This window comes from Barbus barbus, assembly GCF_936440315.1.
Source record: "Barbus barbus genome assembly, chromosome: 22".
Classification (NCBI taxonomy): domain Eukaryota; kingdom Metazoa; phylum Chordata; class Actinopteri; order Cypriniformes; family Cyprinidae; genus Barbus; species Barbus barbus.
Window position 1 is genome coordinate 20,442,856 of NC_136750.1, and position 22,515 is coordinate 20,465,370.

Sequence of the window (22,515 nt, forward strand, 5' to 3'; positions counted from 1 at the left end):
TCAAAATTAAAAGTTTGTGTTAACATGATATGTGTGTATATGTATATATACGTAAATACACACACACATACATGTATATATTAAGAAATATTTACATATGTATATGTGTACATATATATATATATATATATATATATATATACAGTCATGGGCAAAAATATCGGCACCCTTGGTAAATATGATCAAAGAAGGCTGTGAAAATTAATCTGAATCGTTAATCCTTTTGATATTTTATCAAAAACCTAACCTTTCATTGGATAATAAGAATTTAAAATGGGGGGAAATATCATTATGAAATAAATGTTTTTCTCTAATACACATTGGCCACAATTAACGGCACCTTTTTATTCAATACTTTTTGAAACCATTTGCAAGTTTAACAGCTCTAAATTTTCTCCTATAATACCTGATGAGGTTAGAGAACACCTGACAAGAGATCAGAGATCATTCCATCGTTCAGAATAACTCCAGACCCTTTAGATTCACAGCTCCATTTTGGTGGTGCTTCTCTTCAGTTCACCTCACTCATTTTCTACAGGGTTCAGGTCAGAGGACTGGAATGGCCATAGCAGAAGCTTGGTTTTGTGCTCAGTGACCCATTTTTGTGTTGTTTTTGAGGCTTGTGTTTGGATTATTGTCCAGTTGGAAGATCCAAACATGGCCCATTATAAGATTTCTAACTGAGTCAGTCACTTGATTTTTTTATCTGTTGGCATTTGATAGAATCCATGATGCCATGTGTCTAAACAAGATGTCCAGGACCTCCAGCAGAAATATAGGCCCACAACATCACAAATACAGCAGTATATTTCATTGTACACATGGGGTACTTTTTATCCCTGTGTTCACCAAACCCATCTTGAGTGTTTGCTGCTAAAAAGCTCATTTTTTAGTTTCATCTGACCGTAGAAGCCAGTCCCATTTGAAGTTCCAGTCGTGTCTGATAACTGAATATGCTGGAGTTTGTTTTTGGATGAGCTAGGAGAATTTTTCTTGAAACCCTCCCAAACAACATGTGGTGATGTAGGTGCTGTTTGACAAATTTTGTTTAAGGTTTTCTGACCCCGAGACTCAACTATTTTCTGTAATTCTCCAGCTGTGGTCCTTGGAGAGTCTTTAGCCACTCAAACTCTCCTCATCACCATGCATTAGGACGGTATAGACACAAGTCCTCTTCCAGGCAGTTTTGTAACATTTTCTGTTGATTGGAAATTCTTAATTATTGCCCTGATGGTGGAAATGGGAATTTTCACTGCTCTAGCTCTTTCCTTAAAGCCACTTCACTAATTTGTGAAGCTCAATTATCTTTTGCTGCACATCAGAAATATATTCTTTGGTTTTTCTCATTGTGATGGGTGATTAATTTGGAATTTGGCCTTTGTTTTGTTTTCCCTCCTATTTATATTTCTGTGAAACAGGAAGCCATGGCTGGATAATTTCATGTTCATAATCACCCTGTGGAGTGCTCAAAATTGTGAATATGAATGAGAATATACTTCAGAGATATTTTACTCATAAGAATTTCTAGGGGTGCCAATAATTGTGTCCAACGTGTATTTGAGAAAAACATTTATTTCATAATGATATTTCCCCCCATTTTAAATTCGTATTATCCAATGAAAGGTTAGATTTTTGTGATTTTTTTTTTAAATAAAAGATCAAAAGGATTAACAATGCAGATTAATTTTCACAGCCTTCTTTTATCATATTTACCAAGGGTGCTGATATTTTTGGCCATGACTGTATATATATACAGTATATATACATATGTGTGTGTAGGGCTGGGCGATATTTCAAATATTAGCGATAATATCGCAATAATTTTGACGACGATGTAAAATTTGAAAATATCGTAATATTTAAATATCGAACATTTCAAATTCAAGCATACTTTCCCAAAAGAACGCGCCGAACGTCCAATATTACGTCCCCTTACGGATTACCGCGCAAGAGACGTGAGGTGGGGGAGGGTCTTTTTTATATATATATATATATATATACATTAGGAAAATGGAGACTAGTGTTAATTTCGTTAATAAAAATATGACAAAAAATGTTCACTGATGAGCTTTTTTCCCATGACTAACACGAAACGAAGACAAGACGAATAAGGTCAAATGAAAACTATGACTATATCACATACCTGTCAACACTACCGTTCTTCCCGGGAGTCTCCCGTATTTCACACCCATCTCCCACTCCCCTCTCGTTTTGTTATTTCTCCTGGGAAACTCCCGTAATTTGTGGTCTAAATCTAGTTATATAAATAATCACATCAAGTTTTATTCCAAGGTTGTACAGTTGCCAGATCTTGTATGAAGCGCATCACCTCATACAATCGACACAATACACAAATTTCAAACCATTTATGACCTCAACCTGGCAGTCTACAACCCAGTTGTGATGTAAATTTAGTGGTAGACGCGGGAAGTTGAATCTACCGTCTTTCGGATGAGACGTTAAACCGAGGTCCTGACTCTCTGTGGTCATTAAAGATGTCTTTCGAAAAGAGTAGAGGTGTGACCTCGGCATCCTGGCCAAATTTCCCCATTGGTCTCTGACCATCATGGCCTCCTAATCATCCCCATACACTGATTGGCTTCATCACTCTGTCTCCTCTCCACCAGTAAGCTGGTGTGTGGTGGGCGTTCTGGCGCACTATGGCTGCCATCGCATCATCCAGGTGGATGCTGCACACTGGTGGTGGACGAGGAGACACCACCCCTCACAATGTAGAGCGCTTTGAGTGCTTAGAAAAGCGCTATATAAATGTAATGAATTATTATTATTATTATAAGTGGTACAAATGGAAGGAGAAGAGTCAGGTGGTGCTCTGCGAAGAAAAAAAATATTTGTGTAAATTTAACAACAGCTGGATGGAAGAATTAAATTTCTTGTCTCGAAGCCATGTAAACAACTTGCACGCCTTTTGCAAAGTGTGTCGCATTAATTTTAATATCAGACACGGTGGGTAAACGACATATCTCAGCATCTTAAATCACAGCAGCACATTCGTGCAGCCGAGGCACAGAAGGGCAACACATACTATAAACACACAATGTTAATGTTATGTACAATGTTACAATCTAATGTAATGTAATTTGTTCCATGGTGTTTAACTGCTGTGCAGTGTTTCTGTTTAATTTCTTATATATGTAACAGATATAATATTTAATTATTAATTAAATATTAATTATTATTTTTATTAATAATTATTTATTATGTATGTACTTATGTGTACCCCTGTTGTTTGAATAGAGAAACGTAGGCTATTGCAATTTGGAATTACTATTAGGAATTTCACTGTTATAATATTTTTCATTTGTTTTACCAGTTTTCATAATATAGACAGAGAGAGTGCATAAGTCTTTGGTATTAATTTATAAAAGCCTATAATGAATCAGTACACTATGAGGTAAAATAAACCATGTATGAGTCCACATTCTATTGATTTGTGCTCATGGTGGTGGAGCATCCATGAGGAACATTTCCCCAAACTTTGTTCCAGCAACTAACTCCCCATCTGAGAGGGTTTTTAGTGCCTGTAGGAACATAGTTTCATGCCACAGAGCTTCTCTTAAACCAGAAACAGACTTGTGTTCTTAGCTAAAAACTTAAAAAAAAAAAAAAAAAAAATCTTATCCCAGTTTAATTATTTCCCCCAGTTGCACAGTGTAAATTGTGAATTGCATGTACTAAAAAAGTTGACAGAATGCACATTCTGTACTTGTTTTGCACTACTTCAGTTACACATACATGTGTTCATTTAATAAAAAGCAGTAAGTGATCACTTGGTCTAGATTTGATGAGGTTAGAGAACACCTGACAGATATAATTTTTAACTGCTTAAATTTGCACTAAACATTTTGTATTTACTTTGTAACAATAGCTGTTCTATCTAAATAGTTTTTTTGTTTTTTTTTAATGGGGGCAAAAGAAAATCATGTTTTTTTATTATTTAAAAGCAAATGCAAACATATCGAGATATATATCGAATATCGTAAAAATTTTGACAATATCGAGATATCAAGATTTTTTTAATATATCGAGCCCTATGTGTGTGCGTGCGTGCGTGTGTGTGTATGTATGCATGTAAGTGCTGTCAAACGATTAATCTTGATTAATCACATTCAAAATAAAAGTTTTTAATTTACATAATACATCTGTTTACTGTGTATATTTATTATGTGTATATAAATACACACACATACAGTATATATTTTGAAAATATGTACATGTATTTACATGTATATATTTATATTAAAATAATTTATAATATATTAAAATATATTTATTATATATACATAACATTTTTCTTAAATATATACATGCATGGATGTGTATTTATATATACATAATAAATCACGATTAATCATTTGACAGCACTAATATATAAATACTATATATATATATATTAGAATGATTTCAGTAGACACTAAAGACTGTGTTTGACACTGAAGACTAGTAATGGCTGCAATTTCAGCTTTGCCATCATAAGAATAAATTACATTTTAAAATAAATTAAAATAGTTATTTTTGTGATATATAATTATTGTGATAATATTTCACAGTATTGCTTTTTTACTGTATTTTTGATCAAACAAATAAAGCCTCTGTGAGCACTATATACTGTATAGGAATATTTTACAACATGCTGTTTGATTGATAGTACAGCTTATTGCTTCCATCACTATGTCATTTTGACATTTCTGTGGCGATTTCCCATTACTGATGTTCATCATCGGCTATTTATACTGTTGTTGAATCATGAATTACTCAGAATGTGTGTGTTCATGTACTTCATTAGGAGTATCAAGAGGAGACACACTTACACTGAGGGACAACAAAACCACTCGAATGGCCAAAGGTAATAACTCTAATGGACATCTGCTCTTGTAATAAAAATAAACCAAACTATACACAAGAGGTCCTTTCACATTTTTGCTATGGTCCACTGCGTTCTCTCAGTAAATTAAGAATGACTTTCGAAGATTATTCAAGTCAGTGAAGTGATACAATATAGAGATCATGCTGACCTGGATATCCATGTGCCTCATTCACAAATACATTACATTTTCAACTGTATTCAGTTGTGTCATCACTGCCTTCGTTCTACAGAGCACAACTTAATCTCTTCCTCAATGTTTCCGGATGCTGTACATAAGTAATACGTCCTGCAAATCTTTTACACAAACTCTTCTTCAGCTACATTAGATCTTAGCTGCTGTAACAAGATTTTCCAGTGCCGTCTAACAGGATTTCACTGTGAAAATCTACCCTGGGATGCTGTTTCTAAACAGTACATCATGGAAAAGTGCTTATTTGGCATCTTTGACTAGAGATAGTCTTGAACGTAACTTCATTTTCATATAGTTCTTTGTACAAATAATAACATTTATTAAATGTCTGTCTCTCCCAGAGGATGATGTGAAATGAATATGTGAGTAATATCTCTTCTGTAATGTGTGTAGATTACATAAAGGCCTCCATGTGTAGCTCCAGCTCGTGCTCCCTAAATAGTGAGAACCCATACGCCACCATCCGAGATCCGCCCAGCCTGGCCTGTAAGCACACTGAAAGCAGCTACGTGGAGATGAAGTCACCTGCTCACAGAGACCTGACCTTCTGCTCCAGCACTAGCACAACCCTGACCACTGCCAGCAGGAACGTCTATGACATGGGTGAGTCTCACGAATGCAGATGGGGACTTCATTTTTATAGAAAGTATATAAACAATATATTTTTATTGTTGTTAGTACAATGTTGCCATATGAAAACACTGTCCTTCACTTTCTCTTTAATTAGAACAACAAATTGCATTGCAATTCCTATAGGAAAGAAATATTCAGGGATTTTGCATTGTTGTTCACAGATCAACTTTGTCCAAATAGTTAGGCTTTTTCATATGTTGCCATGTGTCATTCATAAATAAAGGAAAAAAGAGAAATTACAACTGCGTAACTCAGAACAATAGGCTTATTAATTAATAAATAAAAAAGACTATTATTCTGAGATGTGAAGTTATACTTTCATTTATATATATATATATATATATATATATATATATCTATATAATTTGTACTTCAATATTCAGGGGTGTTTTTTATAAATAAAATAAATTTGTATGTGTATATATTTTAGTTAGATATTATAATATTATTAGAAAATATTAATTTGGAAGAATTTGTATTTGTAATTAATTTGTAATTAAAAAGAAAGTCTAAATCTTGCCATATGCAATACACAGTATAAATCAAATAAACGCATACATAAATATATTAATATATATATTTATATGTATACTACTTCAGTGTTATTTTTTATATATTATTATATTATTTATTAATATTTTGAATTGGCCTTTATTTTTATGTCCAGTTGTCTTCATGCATTCAGTTTTAATACTTGTGAATACTTAAAAATTTGTTTTTATTTCAGTTTTAGTAATTTTATAACTTTGACTTATTTCAAAACATCTCTAATTTTCATTGAAGTTTTTCATCTAATATTTATATTTTATTTCAGCTTTATTTAAATTTCCAAAAATAATTGTCATAGTTTTAGATAGCAATAACAACACTGCAGTCAATATAAAATATATAAAATAACATATTGAAATATGTATATTAAGTATATTTCTGCTTTATGTTTTTAAGCATTATTATTATTATTTAGTCATTTAGCAGACGCTTTTATCCAAAGTGACTTACAAATGAGGACAACAGAAGCAATCAATTGTAGTATTAAAACAACTAAAAGATCCAAAACTAAAAGCTAAAGCTTTATAAATACTACCTATACACATTTTAAAAAATAAAGACATGACAAATGCATACAACTAAATTTCAAAACTTAACATTTAAATTAAAAACTAAAAAAATAAAGCTAAAAACAATTCAAAATATTAAAGAACAAAAGGTATAAGAGTATAATAATGATTCTAACATAACACTAAGCCAAACACCAAAAAAAACAACAACTATATATATGTATATGTATAACCACACACACATACATACATGCATAAATATATACATACGCATTTATAAATTATATATATATATATATATATATATAATTTCATTTCCATTTAGTTTGTTGAAGTATTAAAATAAATTAAATAAAACTAAAACTTAATAAAAGACCTATGCAGACATAATAAATTCAGACATTATTTAACTAAAATTAAAATAGATAACAAATACAAATCACGACAGTATAGTTTATCAGTAATCCTAAGAAATAACACTGCCAAACACACATGCTAAAAACAACAACTAAATCACACATAGTAAGAAATGGTTATAAAAAACTGAAACAGAAGTGAAACAAGTAGTAGAAAAGAGGAGAAATAAAAAGTGATACTCCCAGCCCGGTGCAGTCACACGGTAGAGTCGATGGTCTTTACACTCTTCGGTCTTCACACAAGGAGGCCTTCACACGACAACTGCCGTGACCGTTAATACTAATTGAATTTAGCTGAACACACTTTCCTTATTTTTCCACAACAAATGGCCAAGCAAGCGCAGACACTGACAAGATACGCGAGACAGAACGAGACCAAACGCGATATCAGCATGTCTCCACACAGTAATAATGAATTAATTAAACATTAAATATTAATAATGAATGAGACCCGATATTAAAATAGAAATTATAATTCACCAATTTTAGTTTTTAAATGTTTGAATGTGTCAATTTATTATCAACTTTTAAAAAACAAAGTTGTTTTAAGGAAACGTTGTTTGACCATTTTCAATTGTACTACAAGGTTGCCATATGGCAATATACAATCCCATTATATTTTTCCCAATTTATGTAAAAATATCTAATGAGAAAGATTGAAAAATTCTTTAGAATGTAATCTACTGCATACCACAGACAGAGCTACAGTTTGATTTAAAGATTCATAGAGAGTTTGAGAATCAAGCCGCTCACCCCTCGCCACCCTTCTTCCTCAGAACCAACAGTGAGTGTTCTTCAAGGACCCAACGGCCTGGCGACCGGATTCTCGCAGAGTCCTTATGACCTCCCGCGGAACAGCCACATCCCCAGCCACTACGACATCCTGCCAATGCGCCACAGCCCAACACACACCCCACCCCCTCCAGAGAGCCCCCCGAGCTCCCTGCTGTAGAACCCAGTCCTGCCCAGCCCAAAAACACAGATGCAAGGACCTCGTTTTTTAAAATCTCTCCTCTCATCTCTCTTTCTCTTCAAGGACCATTCAAGTACAGATGCATGACACAGGAGAAGACCGTATTCCTCTTTGAGGATTGTGGGAAATGGACTGTACATCAAAACAAGAACAGATTTGGACACCAGCGATTATTCACCATCCCTCTCAGAGGTGTTTTATAACAAGCTGTGCATATAAAATCAGGTGTAAAAAAGCATTCTTTGTTTATAGGTCTATGAAAAGACTTTTAGAGGGAATAAAGGAGCGTTTGAGACGCTTTCATGGAAACATACGATATGTTGAATCTTAAAAACTAGAGCTCTGCACACTGGAACAGATAATCAATGATCCAGAACTTTTCATTTGGAGTTGGCATTGATCTTGAAAACGATAGCTAGGGGTGACCATGAAGAGGCAACCCTCTTTTTTTTGCCCCCCAAAAAAGTCTGGACTTAAAGGCATTGGTGACAAAGCATGGTTTCAATGGGAAATAATGAGACTTCTTATTGCGTAAAGATGGTTACCAAAACATAGTGTGAGATGAGCGAGAACCTATCATTTACCTACCGAGAATTATTTATAAAGGTTTATGAGGAGAGCCTGGGTGAGCTACACCGCTCATTTGTGTAACAACCTGGTGCTTTCTACTGTACATAGGAGTTTATGACTGTTGCTATCATTTATTTGGGTGTGTGTTTTATGAACGTGGGATTATGTTGACACTTTTCAAAGCTATCATGTTTAGTTTTTTCTTCTTTGTATGTTTACATTTTTAAAACATCTGTTAGCAGGCCTTGAAGGGTTTTTAATTTGTGGTTCTGTATTTATGATGTTTATTTATGCCTTTGTGCAAGTGATGTTTTTCTTTGTAGTGTAAAAGGTAAACATATTTAAACGGGAAAAAAGTAGCATGAACAAATGATGATACCCATAGTGACCAATTATTTTCATGTGCTTGTGCTATTTGTGCACAGTATTAATATATAAAGTCGACATTATATGTTAGCTCTTGTGTCATAATAGACTCCATGACAAGACGAGACCTCATACATGTCCTGAAAAGTTTAGTATAAATAGACTTGGAGACGTGTCCCATTCCTTGTGTTTCGGTTTGTTTGATGACTACAGCTTTGCAGCTTGCAGAGTTTTGTTCTAAAGTGGCTGCATTCCCATATAATAGCAATAACATAGTGACAATCATTCATAAATAAAAGAAAACAATGCATTTCATCAATCCTACCAGCTCTACAGATCAATAGTGGCTGCTCTCGCTCTTTTAAGATTTGTTACAGAATACTCCCATTTATATAATTTTTTTATTGTTTAATTTTTTTCTTTGTAAAAAATATATATAGTGCTTATATATATATTTTTTTTTTATCATTTAACAATAATGTTAAATGCAATCTGAAATCAATATCCTCTTTTATACTGTACATTATAATGTGATGCCTAAATTCGCTTGTAGCATTTTAAAATACGGATTCTTGTGTTTAGTGTTTTATTATTAATTCATTTAGAAAACACATGATTTTAATATCGGCCAACCATTATGAAAATAATTATTGCCACCATCTGTACTGAACATTATCTATTACATATAAGTTCTCTCTTTTGAATAAACCAACTACTTTTACTAACTGAAGAAATTAGGACATAGTGGTCATACCTTAAGGTACTGAAATAAAATATACCAAAAAAATAAGGAATAAAGTAACAGAACATAGCAGAAGTGGTTTATGAGGTTTAAAAAACTCTTACATGCCAACTCTGAGCTTTTAAAGAAAAGTTAAAGGAATAGTTCATACAAAAAATACTAATTTGCTCACCCTCAGGCCATCCTAGATGTAGATGATTGTTTTTATTTATGAAAACAGATTTGGAGAAATTTATCATTACATCCTCTGCAGTGAACGGGTGCCGTCAGAATGACAAACAGCTGATAAAAACATCACAATAATAAACAAGAAATCCATAAGAGTCCAGTCCATTAATTAATGTCTTGTGAAGTGAAAAGCTAAGTGTTTGCAAAAAACAAATCCATCATTGTGGTGTTTTTAATGTCAACTCTGTTGCTTTCAACTAAAATATGAGTCTTCTATCTATAATATTGCTCTCATCATCTCATCTGAAGCACTGAGGCCTGTAGCATGAAGCCGGATTCGCTGGCTAGCCAGGTAAATTTCAGTTTAGTTTGCACCAATCCTGGGTTTTAGGTACCATGAAAGTGGCTTGGCTTTTAGCTGCATTAATTGCCATAGTAACGTACACTCCATGCTCTGGGGCAAATCTCAAACTGAAATTGGACCAATCAGATGTCTGACACAAAAAAGTCACTCCCCCAGTTTCTCTTGCTCCAAATTAAAGGTCACTAGTACTGAAAAAAAAGAATTGTTTGGCCAAAACCAAAAATAAAGTTATTTTATATGATTTATATTATTATTAATCCATTACACACAAACAAGTTTAGTTTAACAGTTATTATAAATCATTTATTTTAAATGAATGTTAATATAAACAGATCATATGTAATATAAGCTGTAGAATCAATAAATAACGCTTTTTAAAAGTTACGTGACCTTACGTTCGAGTCTCTGTCGCTGTATATTTCCGACTATATAAACTAACTTAAGTTTCACTTGTGACTGCACTGATAAAGCAAGATCATTTCTTTTACTTGTCCTCTTTCATGAACAAGTATTTTTTCCATTGTAAGTGCATTTAAATTAATAATATTCTTCAATATCTTAACCTTTAGCAAAACATTTAACCAAGGCTCGTGATTGGCTATTCGCCAGTGGAATGGTTTGGTTTTATCAACTCGAAACTATTCCTGTAATTCTGGTATAAAGATTTTTTTCATCTACCATCATGGTATAGGCACCTGGATACATGTGAAAACAGATCTAAACAAATATGTTGGTGGATTTTGAAGTGATAAGACAACAGGGGATAGACTTCACTGGAGGAAGTATCATAATGGATTATGACTGTTATTTTGTATTTTGGCCAGAGGAAATAAACTCATCTACATCTTGGATAGCCTGAGGGTGCATTTTCATTTTTAGGTAAACTATTACTTCAAAACACACAAAAAAAGTATAAGCCAAACTTTGAATTAACTACATATTTTATTTGCTCTTTTAAATTGGAATTACAGTGGACAGAATAATAGTATAATCATAACAATACAAAATAAAATCACAGTACAGTGCAGACAAAAGAAATAAAGTTCTCGAGGCAATACGTGAAAGATCCGACAGTCAGAAAAGCAATATTAGGGTAATCTTACTAGGACACACCAGCTATGTACAGTGCATGGGCAAGTCATAGTTGTGCCATCTGTACCCTCACATCATTGGCACTGGCCCCCGTTAGCACCAGAGACCCCTGCCTCTAAAGAACAGTCATACAATCAGAGTCAGGGTCTTAAATGAGCACAAGCAGACCCTGACACGTGTATAATCACCAGGTCTTTTCCTTTTGATGGTGATAAGTACTGTACTACCTCAATGAGCTGCTTATAAGACCAAGAGTTTTACCTTATAAGATACAGGAGACTAAAAACAGTAAAATGACTCACATGCACTTATGCAGTAATGTCGGTTCAGTCTGATTCACTAATTACATTGCAGCCTTTAAGGGCCTTCAATTCCACCTGGAATGTGTTCTGATACTGCTGAGAATGATCGTAACAAACTATGTTGTTTCACCAAGGACTGGGGTAATTAAAGTCAAGGGGATCGATAACCAAAGTGAAATTTCCAGCAAATAAGGTTTGCAGACTAAGATGCTGAGGTCTACAGTATTCCTTCGCTCCTTGGTCACCCGTGGTGACCATTATATAACATGCATTATTAGTTCAGTCTTTACTGATATTTTATGTCACACTGAGTAAGTTTTATTAGACAGCCATTAAGCGAAGAAGAGCATCAAAGCTTGTGGTAGTTTCCCCATCTACTGGACTCAGGACAACAACTTTTTTTGTAGACTAAAACACATAATACATTCATAAATTATCACTCTGTGTCTTAACATTTAAGAGTCCCACCACTTCGCCATGAAGATTAAAGGCTAACAACTCGATTCAAGTGACTACCACAGAATAAATACAAGTTACAGGTCTTAAGATCATTAACTGTATGTAGTGGCGCTAAGTCAAACCGGGAGAGATTTTACATTCAGTGCAAAAACGAAAAGAAAGTATCCAGTCTATTCCCTAGAGTGCTCTCATGTGATGTGGCCGTCGGCGGGCCAACATTCACTGCTGCGTGTTTTTCCTGTTCCGACTTTAACGACAAAAGTACAATGGGTTCGAGGTTGTGACAAGATGATAATGTTACATTTAGAGGAAGTCTCTATTGCCTCGTTTCATACTGAATAGGTCTGTGGTAGTGTTTCAAAGAGAACTTGTGCCTGTTTGCTAAAGTACTTTCCCCTCTTTTTGCATGATCAATTATTGTTTGTACAAATTGAACTTTTGCTATACGTAGACAAGGGCTGGAATACAAAAAAAAGGTTCATGTTAGACTACATTACAGTTCGCACCGGCACGGGTAGCTGAAGAGGTGCAGCATTTTTAAGCGCATGCGTGAAGGCGTCCATGTGTGTGACGCTCCATCAGAAAAAAAGGCACTAAAACCACTATTCTACCTCAAAGCATGTGAAGGTGATGAGAAAACAACGTGGTAGCTATATGCCTTAAGGCCTCTTCCATTGGCCTGATGGGTGAAAAAGAACACGACGCAATGATCCCCCGGCCAAGTGCGTGAAGGGACTGTACATGCGATGTAAACCATACTTGGAAGATGGCTGAAAGGTGAAGACTGTGGTCTTTGGGCCCTAATTGTCATCTAACAATCTATCAGGTACATCATTTCTCTACAATCACAACATTAAATATAGCAAAACCTCCAATACTGCACGTTTCTCCCCTCCACCCCAGTGGCAAGGGGGCTGCTACTAAAGACATACATAAGCGAATCTCACACGTTTGCGAATGAAATTATATATTAAGACATTTCAGTGAAGATCGGCACAAATGATTATTAAAATTCTGCAATATAAAAGCCTACCATGGCAGGAAGGAGAAAACCAACCAAAAACAAAAAACAAGCTTAGTCCAGACTGCAGGTGGTGACCCTTTGAGATTCCAGCTTTTGGAACCATCCTCTGTGCTCAAGCCTAGTTGTGCAGCTGCATCTCAGACCCAAAGCAGTCTTGAAGAGGAGGGGGGTGTTGCAGGTGTGTGGTTGGGGGAGGGTACGGGACAGGACGGGACGGGTGCCGCTAGATGCTCTGGCAGCACTGCATCTTTGGTTTATTCTCAGTAGGCTGCACCTGGATGGACACCACATTGTTGCTTGGTGACATGTCATTGTCTCGGCGGTCAGACATCTGCTTTTGGGATACGATCCGGTAGATTTCTGCAGAACGGAAAGAGATATTGATGACTAAGACGATATACGGTGCCAACAATCCAGGAAATGGTAAGGAATACGGACTTTGTGTTGCCATAAAAGTCTATAAACCCTACAGTTATTACTGGATGTCAGGGGCGAACGCAATTATAGCATTGCAACGGACTGCGATGCTTTTGAAACATTTATTATTTGTTCCTCCTCTGCAGATGCCAGGAGCCGAACAGAGGAGCAAAAGAAGACCGAAACTCTCTATTGCAGTCACGTCAGGCTAGAGAAACCTACCCGACCAAAGCAGGGCTTTTGATGAGTCATTCATAAGGATATGGCCTTCAGCCAATCATTTACAATCTTTCTTTTCCTTTTAGAGAAACACAGTCGCTTCCTCAAGCTTGTTTAGTGTGCATTTACTTATTCATGCATTCCTCATTACAAAAATAAAAGTTTATCATCCTTCAACTGCTGCGCAGTTTTTCAAAGCACACTCACCAGTCAGGATGGTCTGAAAAGCGGTCTCTACATTAGTGGAATCCAAGGCTGAGGTCTCTAGGAAGGACAGACCATTTTTCTCTGCAAACATGAGGAGACATACATTAATGGACATGGTAACAATTAACAAAGTGCGCAAAGAAGAAACTAAAGAAGCTCTGGCTATACACACTTCCTGTAATTTATCAGGAGTTAAAGGTCTACTTGTAAGAGTTTACTGTGGATCTAACCTGCAAATGCACGTGCTTCATCGGTGGGCACGGCCCGAAGGTGACGCAAGTCGCTTTTATTGCCCACAAGCATGATGACTATGTTGCTGTCTGCGTGGTCTCTCAGCTCTTTAAGCCAGCGCTCCACATTTTCATAGGTCAGGTGCTTGGCGATGTCATACACTAGAAGGGCCCCAACAGCTCCCCGGTAATACCTGTAGACCAACATGAGGAATAAATCAAAAGATGGAAAAGTGAAAAGTATGCTCAATGAGTACACTTAAAAAGTCAAAAAAATTAACTCAAAGTGCACACTTTTTTATTACAGTGCGAGTAATTCAGTGGTTATTGCAATTGAAATGCAAATATTTAACTTCCTAATCAGTTATGTCAATCAGTCATGTAAAAACTTCTGAAACAACTTTCGTTTTGGGGTGGTCACAAACTCAAAAATACATCAGATTAGGCTAATGTGAGTCGGGAGTGCTATTTACATTTATTCATTTGGCAGACGCTTTTATCCAAAGCGACTTACAGTTGAGGAATACAAGCGACTTTATCTTAAGATGACAATAAACGCAAGAAGTTCTCGTTATACAAGGTTTCAATCATCGTTCAAAATAGTAAAAGATAGGACAGGAAGGAATAAAGGATAGTAAGAGTATAGAAAAAGTGAAGGCATAGATTGTTTTTTTATGAGAAGGCAGTTAGATGCTGAAGGAAGAGATGAGTTTTCATGCGTTTCTTCAAGATCTTCACATTGACTTTGAACTCAAAACAATATCTATAAAAATAACCATAATGTTAACTATATCGTTATTGTGTTCACACCAACTCACAATAACTTTGTTTATCATCATCATCCATAGCGGTTATCTGTTACGTGCCATTTAAATGCTTGAGCTCTAAAGTCAGGTGAATTCTGACCATCACATTCTTCAACTGGAAAAAAAAACATTCTGAAAGTGATTCTACAATATATGTTGTTATTGTGACTGATGTGATACACTTCTAGACTTAGAATGTTTATTAAAACTTCATAGTCACACTTATCGTCCTTGCTGTGAATGGGCCTTTAGACTTAATCAAGAAGAACAACAAATTTAAAAATATAAACTTATCTTTAATATGAGGAATAACATTTTTGACATTTGAAGAGCCTTACGCTGAAGTGATGGCCCGGTAGCGTTCCTGTCCAGCTGTGTCCCAGATCTGAGCTTTCACCGTCTTTCCATCCACCTGAATGCTACGTGTAGCGAACTCCACTCCAATAGTGCTTTTGCTCTCAAGGTTGAATTCATTTCGAGTGAAACGAGACAGCAGGTTACTCTTCCCCACACCAGAGTCTCCAATCAGGACCACTTCAAAATAAAACACATCAGGGTTTCATATCTGACATCAGACCTCTTTTTAAAGGGCTAGCTCACCCCAAAATTAATTCTGTCATTTTCTTACCCTCATATAAACCCATAAGAATTTTCCACATCTTCAAAACACAAATTAAGACATTTTAATAAAAACCTTCCGTCCATTCCATCAAAATGTTGACAGTTCAGAAACAAGCATGTTCCGCATTTACCATATTTGATATACTCTCTATACATGCATTGATCAATATTTAGATATGAATAAAAGACTAAATTACATAAAGCAATTGTGTCTCTTCAGAAGACTTGGTGTTTGCCATGTCTTAGTTTTTGAACCAAGTTTTAGTTAGGCTACATGGTCTTTTAAATGGAGGAAGAGAAATCTCTCAGGTTTCATTATAAAATATTTTAATTTGTGTTTCAAAGATAAACCAAAGTCTAAATGACAGAATTTTAATTTTGGGGTAAACTATTCCTTTAAATAGGAGTGCAAGTGATAAATCAAAGACACTTCTGTCTAAAATAAAATAAAGGAACAAACCTCTTCACATTAGGAAACTGAGTGCTTATGTCACAACCTGATTTAAAAGTGAAGTGCATTTGAATAAGTGGCAAAAAATGTCATTGTTGGAGAGATGACCATTTTTGGTAATATTGCTGTGCCACAAACTTGTTGGAGACTGTGGGCTTGTTCTAATCTTATTTTAAAACATGTACCCTGAACATGACTAAACTACTAGATTAGAGAGGTAGTTTACTACGAATCACATGTCGTAATTTCCTAAATGATGCCATGTCTGATAGGAATGAAACCTCACAAGCTGCTGGAACAATGCATTGCAAATATCACTAAAATGGAAAATACAACTTGTTTCAGGGACTGGTCCCAAACAGACAAGTTTCATATGCTTTCATGAAAGAAAAACAACATACGCTCGCAAAGAGAGGCCGCGTCACCGGACACCTTACATTTACTTAAAACAATATCCTGACACAAACAATTATAAATTTTTAAAAGACAGTTCAACCAAAACATGTAAAGTACGTCATTATTCACGTTTTTCCAAATCTGTATTACTTTATTTGTGTCGATAAAACACAAATGGAGATGTTTGGCGTAATGACAGCCTCAATTACCGTTCACTTTAACTGTACTGAAGATATAATGAAAGTGAATGGTGGTTTATGTTGTCCCAAATAAATCCTTTGTCAATAACGTTACATGCTTGGAATAACAAACGGGAAAAACAGTCCGTTTCCAATTTCCGCCTGCTCCGTTAAACTCCTCCGGCGACTGCTAACTTCAGCTAACCGTTAGCTGCTTCAAGGTGTGGTCCGATCAACAGTAAACTGTGTTTTATGTGACAGCATCACCCATAAGAACTAAGTGTGCCCCAATTGAGGAATATTTCACATGAATTTACTAACACTAAAACGATACCATTCCCGCCGAGGAGCAGGAGTTTGTTTGGGCTGTTGGAAATCAGCTAGCCGGTTAGCTGGCCCTCGGTGTTTAATATAAAACCACACTAACTAACAATAACCACGATTATCGAAGCCGCTTTAACTTGTACACTCGAGACAAATGTATTCTGCACTCACCTTTAAACAAGTAGTCATATTCGTCATCTCGCGTCCCCATCTCGATTAAAACAAAAGCGCAAACAATGGAAGAATGTGAAGGAAAAGTAGAGCCGAGCCTGTCCTCTCCGGAGCTGCACTGCAGTGTGTTTGTGATTAGGCTGTAGCCATGCTAAGTTAGCAAGCAGGCGAACCAGCGAGCATCTCCCGAAGTGTTCCGGGTTAGAGCCTTTACAGCCTGCCAAAATAAAAGCCTTGTTAGTCATTTCATTTCATGTGACTGTATTTTTAAAAAAAATTAAAATTAAAAATTAAAATAAAAAAAATAAATAAAAAAGTTTCAAGTTGAAGATGAGATACCATTGTAATGTAAAAATGTACAATGTAAAATATTTTGTGCCTTGTATTTAGTGTGGTTCGTTCTGAATACAGTACAGTAATATGATAACGTCTAGCTGATTTATCACATTCTACTAAACAACAATTAAAATGGTCGTGTGTTCGTGCTTTCATGTTTAAAATGCTATTTTTAATGTTTAATATGTGCTTTGTCAGAAATTAAAGATTTTTTGTAGAACAGAGAACAGGGCAAGAGAGTGATGTGAAAGTGAGGTTTGTGTTCGTGAGAGTTATTTTCAAACAAGGTTTGTAAATGTGGGTGTTTAGGTCATACTTCCTGGTGATGGAGGTTTGGAGGAAAAAACAAACCAACAACAAAGGCGACCACATATTTCATAAGTAGTCATTAAAAACCGTAGATTTTCTCTAATTGGCTGAATGGTTCCATGGTGTAATGGTTAGCACTCTGGACTCTGAATCCAGCGATCCGAGTTCAAATCTCGGTGGAACCTAGCTTTTCAGTCTATAATTATTGTATTATACATTTTTTTTAAATATTACAAAAAGGAAAGGTTTTAATATAATTAAAAGGTTTTAATATAATTTAATATAATCTAAAATTAATTGAAACCGCATTCTGTTATAAACTGAAACTTTACGTACGACCACTAGGGTGCAGTATTGTGCGTGTCTTGAGTCGCAAAAAACCCAAAATGGTTGAAATGCACTGAATATGTGACTGCATAGACATAAACAAGGGGCTTTCTGGATTCTATCATTTAGTAATCTAAAACATACAGTTGTACCTTCTTTAGATAGATGAAAGGCAATGCATTGCAGTGGTGATGGGAAGGTCCCCATGGTTCACAATGAGTCACGGTATATACAGTAAAAAACATATTTCAGATTTGAATTGATGCATATTCATCCCATGTTTAGACACCTATATTTATTTTATGTGGATAGTGTGGAATTGACAAGGACGATGATGCCACCAAAAGTATTTAGTCATTCTGTAATTATATTCTGAAATATCAAATTCCATACTTGGTTGCACAATCATAGCAACCAAGCCTGTGACTCATAATAGACAACCATATGCATTTCCTGGCAATGTAAACCAGACCTGTTTTTCAGCCAATTATATGGAATACTCTGAATACAGATTAATTTGTCTAGATTGTTTTCTTTTCTTTCAGAATTTTAAATTTTTTACATCAAAAGCTTTTTTTGATTACACAAAAAATCGGTTACAGCTATTAGAAGGTTTTGTACTTCTTAGATTCTAGTTCAGAGAGCCAAATAAACCAGCATTCAAATATTCCTTAACTATTCCAACATGTTTAACAAATGGCTACACCCGTTAGATCATCCAGACTCATCTAGCAGGAAGACTTTGTCCAGAAGGTCAAGTGAATATCCTCTGGTGCTGTGCAGCAAACTGTATATGACTGTAATTAGAGCGGCATTTTTTATATTCTGTAGGTCTGCCATTAATGTAGTCATGTTGCTGACTCATATTTGAAAAGAATTGCCTGCTGGACAGTTGGGGGGTTTCCTTCACTGCAAAATGTGTTCTCATACCAACCAGTGGGCAATGTAATGCCTTTCATTTTTGTCTCCATTAAATATTCTAATACTTTAGGTGTTTTCCTCTTAGAAAAGTATTAGTTGAAAAAAATAATAATAATAACGTACTAGAAGAAGAAAAAATGTTTTATGTAGAATGACGGTTTACGTTTCAGCTTTTTTGAGCTTGCAGTTGGAAACTTATACAGTGTGAAAGTAGTTTTCCAAGTGAAAGGTCACTGGATGGTTTACATTTTAGAATATCTAAAATGGAAAATGGGGATATTTCCCAGTTCAGTCATCAAAATATAATTGAAACCTCACTTGTTATTATCTATGAATTAAAAAAAAAAATGGGAACAGTACATTTTTGTATGTTTTTGAGTTTTAAATATTGTGGTTCCATATGCTATTTTTATATTTTAATAATTATTATGATGTTTGCGTTTCAAACTGACTTTAACTGGTTTTAATACAATTCATTAAAATGTAATACAATAGTAACCATTTCAAATAGCAAAATTATGTCTTTACAAAACCATATTACAAAAATAAAACCAAATTATATGACAACATCAATAAGAACAATAATAAAACTGTACTTTAGAAATTTGCGTGGTGTTTTTATTGTCTTGTAAAACATTCAAAGCAGTCAGACACAGGACCCCCCCAAAAATAGGGACGTCTGATCACACAACACCCTACTTTAGAAACTCTCTAAGCATCTTAAAATGCTTATTAACTTTTCAAATACGTATTTGCCTTATGTTGCATGCATTTAACCAAATAGTGTCATCCACAAACCTGAATTTAAATTTGAAGTTTGGGTTTATTAGTTATTCGAATCATACACAAGCACACAGTGAAATAATAACATTACTTCAGCTCCGCAGGGAAATTATAGAGACACTGAGGTAGACACAAACTCAAGACGCATATTCAAACACATAAATATGATTTTTGTGCAGCACGGTAGACTAAAATGTAAGTACAGACATCTTATTTTTTGCCAGTTGCACCTCTCAGTTCTTAGATAAATACATCAAGATGACATTTCTATGGTGAACCGGAGTACTACCACAAGTGGGCTGTGTATAAATTCCATTTCAAACGAACACAATTTCTAGCCTAACAAACATAATTGCTACATCTAAACAAATGGAGAATCCCGTGAAGATGTGTAGAAATGCACCACATATTGAATACCACTGAATCACAAGCAATGATTCTGGTAGACCCCAGTGGATATCAAACTCTGTGGTGCAGGCGGAGATCAGCAACAGCAGCCTTCAAGCTCTAATCAGTTTGGTCAGCTGCTCCCATGCCAAATGTATTAAGCTCAACTCCAGTCTCAGATTCAGATCCAAGCATTACAACTGAAAACTTCTCTGTAACACTGCAAAGGCTTTTACAGAAGTGAAAAAACAATGCAAAATGTTGTACTCCACACTCCACAGCAGACTGAAACTCAAAAGGCAGGCAGTGAAGTTCCAAATACCTTATCTTGATTGATGCCAAAAAGGCCATACTAGGTTGACTGTTGATGTCTGAAACTCTAGTCCTGCCATTTGGGTGGCCAGCATGTGGCCTTTGGAACCACATAGCTATAGGACTATATCACGAGGGGCTGGTGGATGTCCTAATCCTTCTGATGTTTATGGCTTTGTACAGCCAGTTGGGTGACCAGCCAGCATCCACTTAAACTGCTTTATTAAATCATTCATCTGGGTTTAAGAAGTGTCCTGGGTGTCTTCTTGATGAAGAAACCTGAAGCACTTTGAAGATGGCCTTCAGTAGTCGTACTCTCTCGGGTGCTTCGCAGCACCTTTTGATCTCTGAACCTTCTAAACAAACATTCTCTCACAGCACATTAACCCCCACACGTTTTCTAGATTAGCATTGCATATGTCCAAATATATGTAGTTTTTCCAAGTTCACCTCCTAAAAGTCAACTTTTGTCAGTGGACATCTGCCCTGTTGTTTTCACATCCTACTATTTTTTGTCTAGGGACACAGTGCAAGAAAACACCTCATGCTATGTCAGTTGAGACACATTTTTAACAAGCTGAGGAGCTGCAGTTGAGAATGTAGTTACAGTGGCAATCCGCCCTCATCAGACCACCTAGAATGGCATGGAACGTCTGAGTCAGTGGCACATTTTGTTGGCAGTCACATCATTAACTAGAAAAAATGTCTGCAAATTCTCTGTTTGGTGAGGGTTGCATCGCCATTTTCAACGCCCTGTTAAACCAGCAGTGCAGGACCAGGGTTTGCAAACAAACTGAGGGAGTCCCATATAGGGCCTATATTCTTTATAACTTTGTCTTTGAATCAGATGTGAAGGAGATTGCCTCCATAAACTTCCCCGCACAATGACTGCTAATGGACATCAGCAATAATAATAATACAAAATGGAATTAAATACATTGACATATGTTACATATTATGACATGTAACAATTAGTGGTCAATCGATATGTTTTTTATTGGCTAAGGGCAGTATCGAAATAGTGGGGTGGCTGAAATAATTCTAATAGTCAGGCCCAGACAAAATAAATGTTAACAAATTAAATATATATATATAATATGTTATATTTGAATTTGTTTAATATATAACTATATAATATAACTTATTTTATTGCAGCTAATTACCAATTAAACATTTCACATTTTTATTCAGCTTATGTACGACAGATTGATGTACTAAATTAACTAAACCTGAAATAAAAATGAATAAAATACATATTAAAAAACTAACAAAAACACAACAAAAGTACTAAAACCATATTAAAATGAATATGAAATCGAAATATATTAAAAGAAAAAACTAATTCAGCTCTTAGAATTATAAGCTTTTATCTGACATTTTTGTCAAAATTGAGTTATTCACATATTCATATTCTTATTTACATCATGCTGTGTATACTTTTTATTTAGAAAACAAAAGGGTTCTCTATATGTATAAAGTATATGGAATGCAAAAACTTTGAAGCTCAATATTTCAAAACTGTTCAGAATGCAGATAGAACCTTAGTATTCCAATGCAACTATTATAGTACCTCAAATATACTAAAATAACACTACCACTGTTAATTTGGGTTGATTGTATGATCTAGTCTACTTTAGTCCACTATCTATTTAAAAAAAAAAAGGCACAGTGAATATTTACTTTTTTTAGTTTGTATCTCTCATATAACTCACGGACTGTATCTTTAAATCCAACTTCCAAGTCCAACACTTTCAAACACATTTTGTTAGTAACATTTAGCAGCACAGTCTTTATATGGACTACCTGTCGGGACGCCCCCTCATTAAATCAGCGACGGTCCCCGGAATGTTCAGCAGACGTCACGGCTTGCTGGC

The 22,515-nt window shown here is 35.2% G+C and overlaps 2 protein-coding genes across 3 annotated transcripts in view; one reads left to right on the plus strand and one right to left on the minus strand.

Moving 5' to 3' along the window:
* Positions 1-9,428, plus strand: part of LOC306888081 (multiple epidermal growth factor-like domains protein 11) — a 162,307-nt gene extending 152,879 nt beyond the window's left edge. For both annotated transcript variants that reach the window (XM_079446211.1, XM_079446212.1), the window contains 3 exons: positions 4,808-4,867; positions 5,472-5,681; positions 7,962-9,428. In XM_079446211.1, coding sequence (XP_079302337.1) covers positions 4,808-4,867; positions 5,472-5,681; positions 7,962-8,137 — 446 coding nt within the window. In that variant the 3' untranslated portion in view covers positions 8,138-9,428. The remainder of the gene's footprint in view (positions 1-4,807; positions 4,868-5,471; positions 5,682-7,961) is intronic.
* Positions 9,429-11,294: 1,866 nt separating this feature from the next.
* Positions 11,295-17,424, minus strand: LOC306888309 (ras-related protein Rab-11A). Its single transcript, XM_079446524.1, has 5 exons — positions 17,267-17,424; positions 15,463-15,658; positions 14,319-14,512; positions 14,089-14,169; positions 11,295-13,605 (listed from the first exon to the last, which is right to left on the minus strand). The coding sequence occupies exons 1-5, from the start codon at positions 17,304-17,306 to the stop codon at positions 13,469-13,471; spliced, it is 648 nt and encodes a 215-aa protein (XP_079302650.1). The 5' UTR covers positions 17,307-17,424; the 3' UTR covers positions 11,295-13,468.
* Between the last annotated feature and the right edge of the window lie 5,091 nt (positions 17,425-22,515).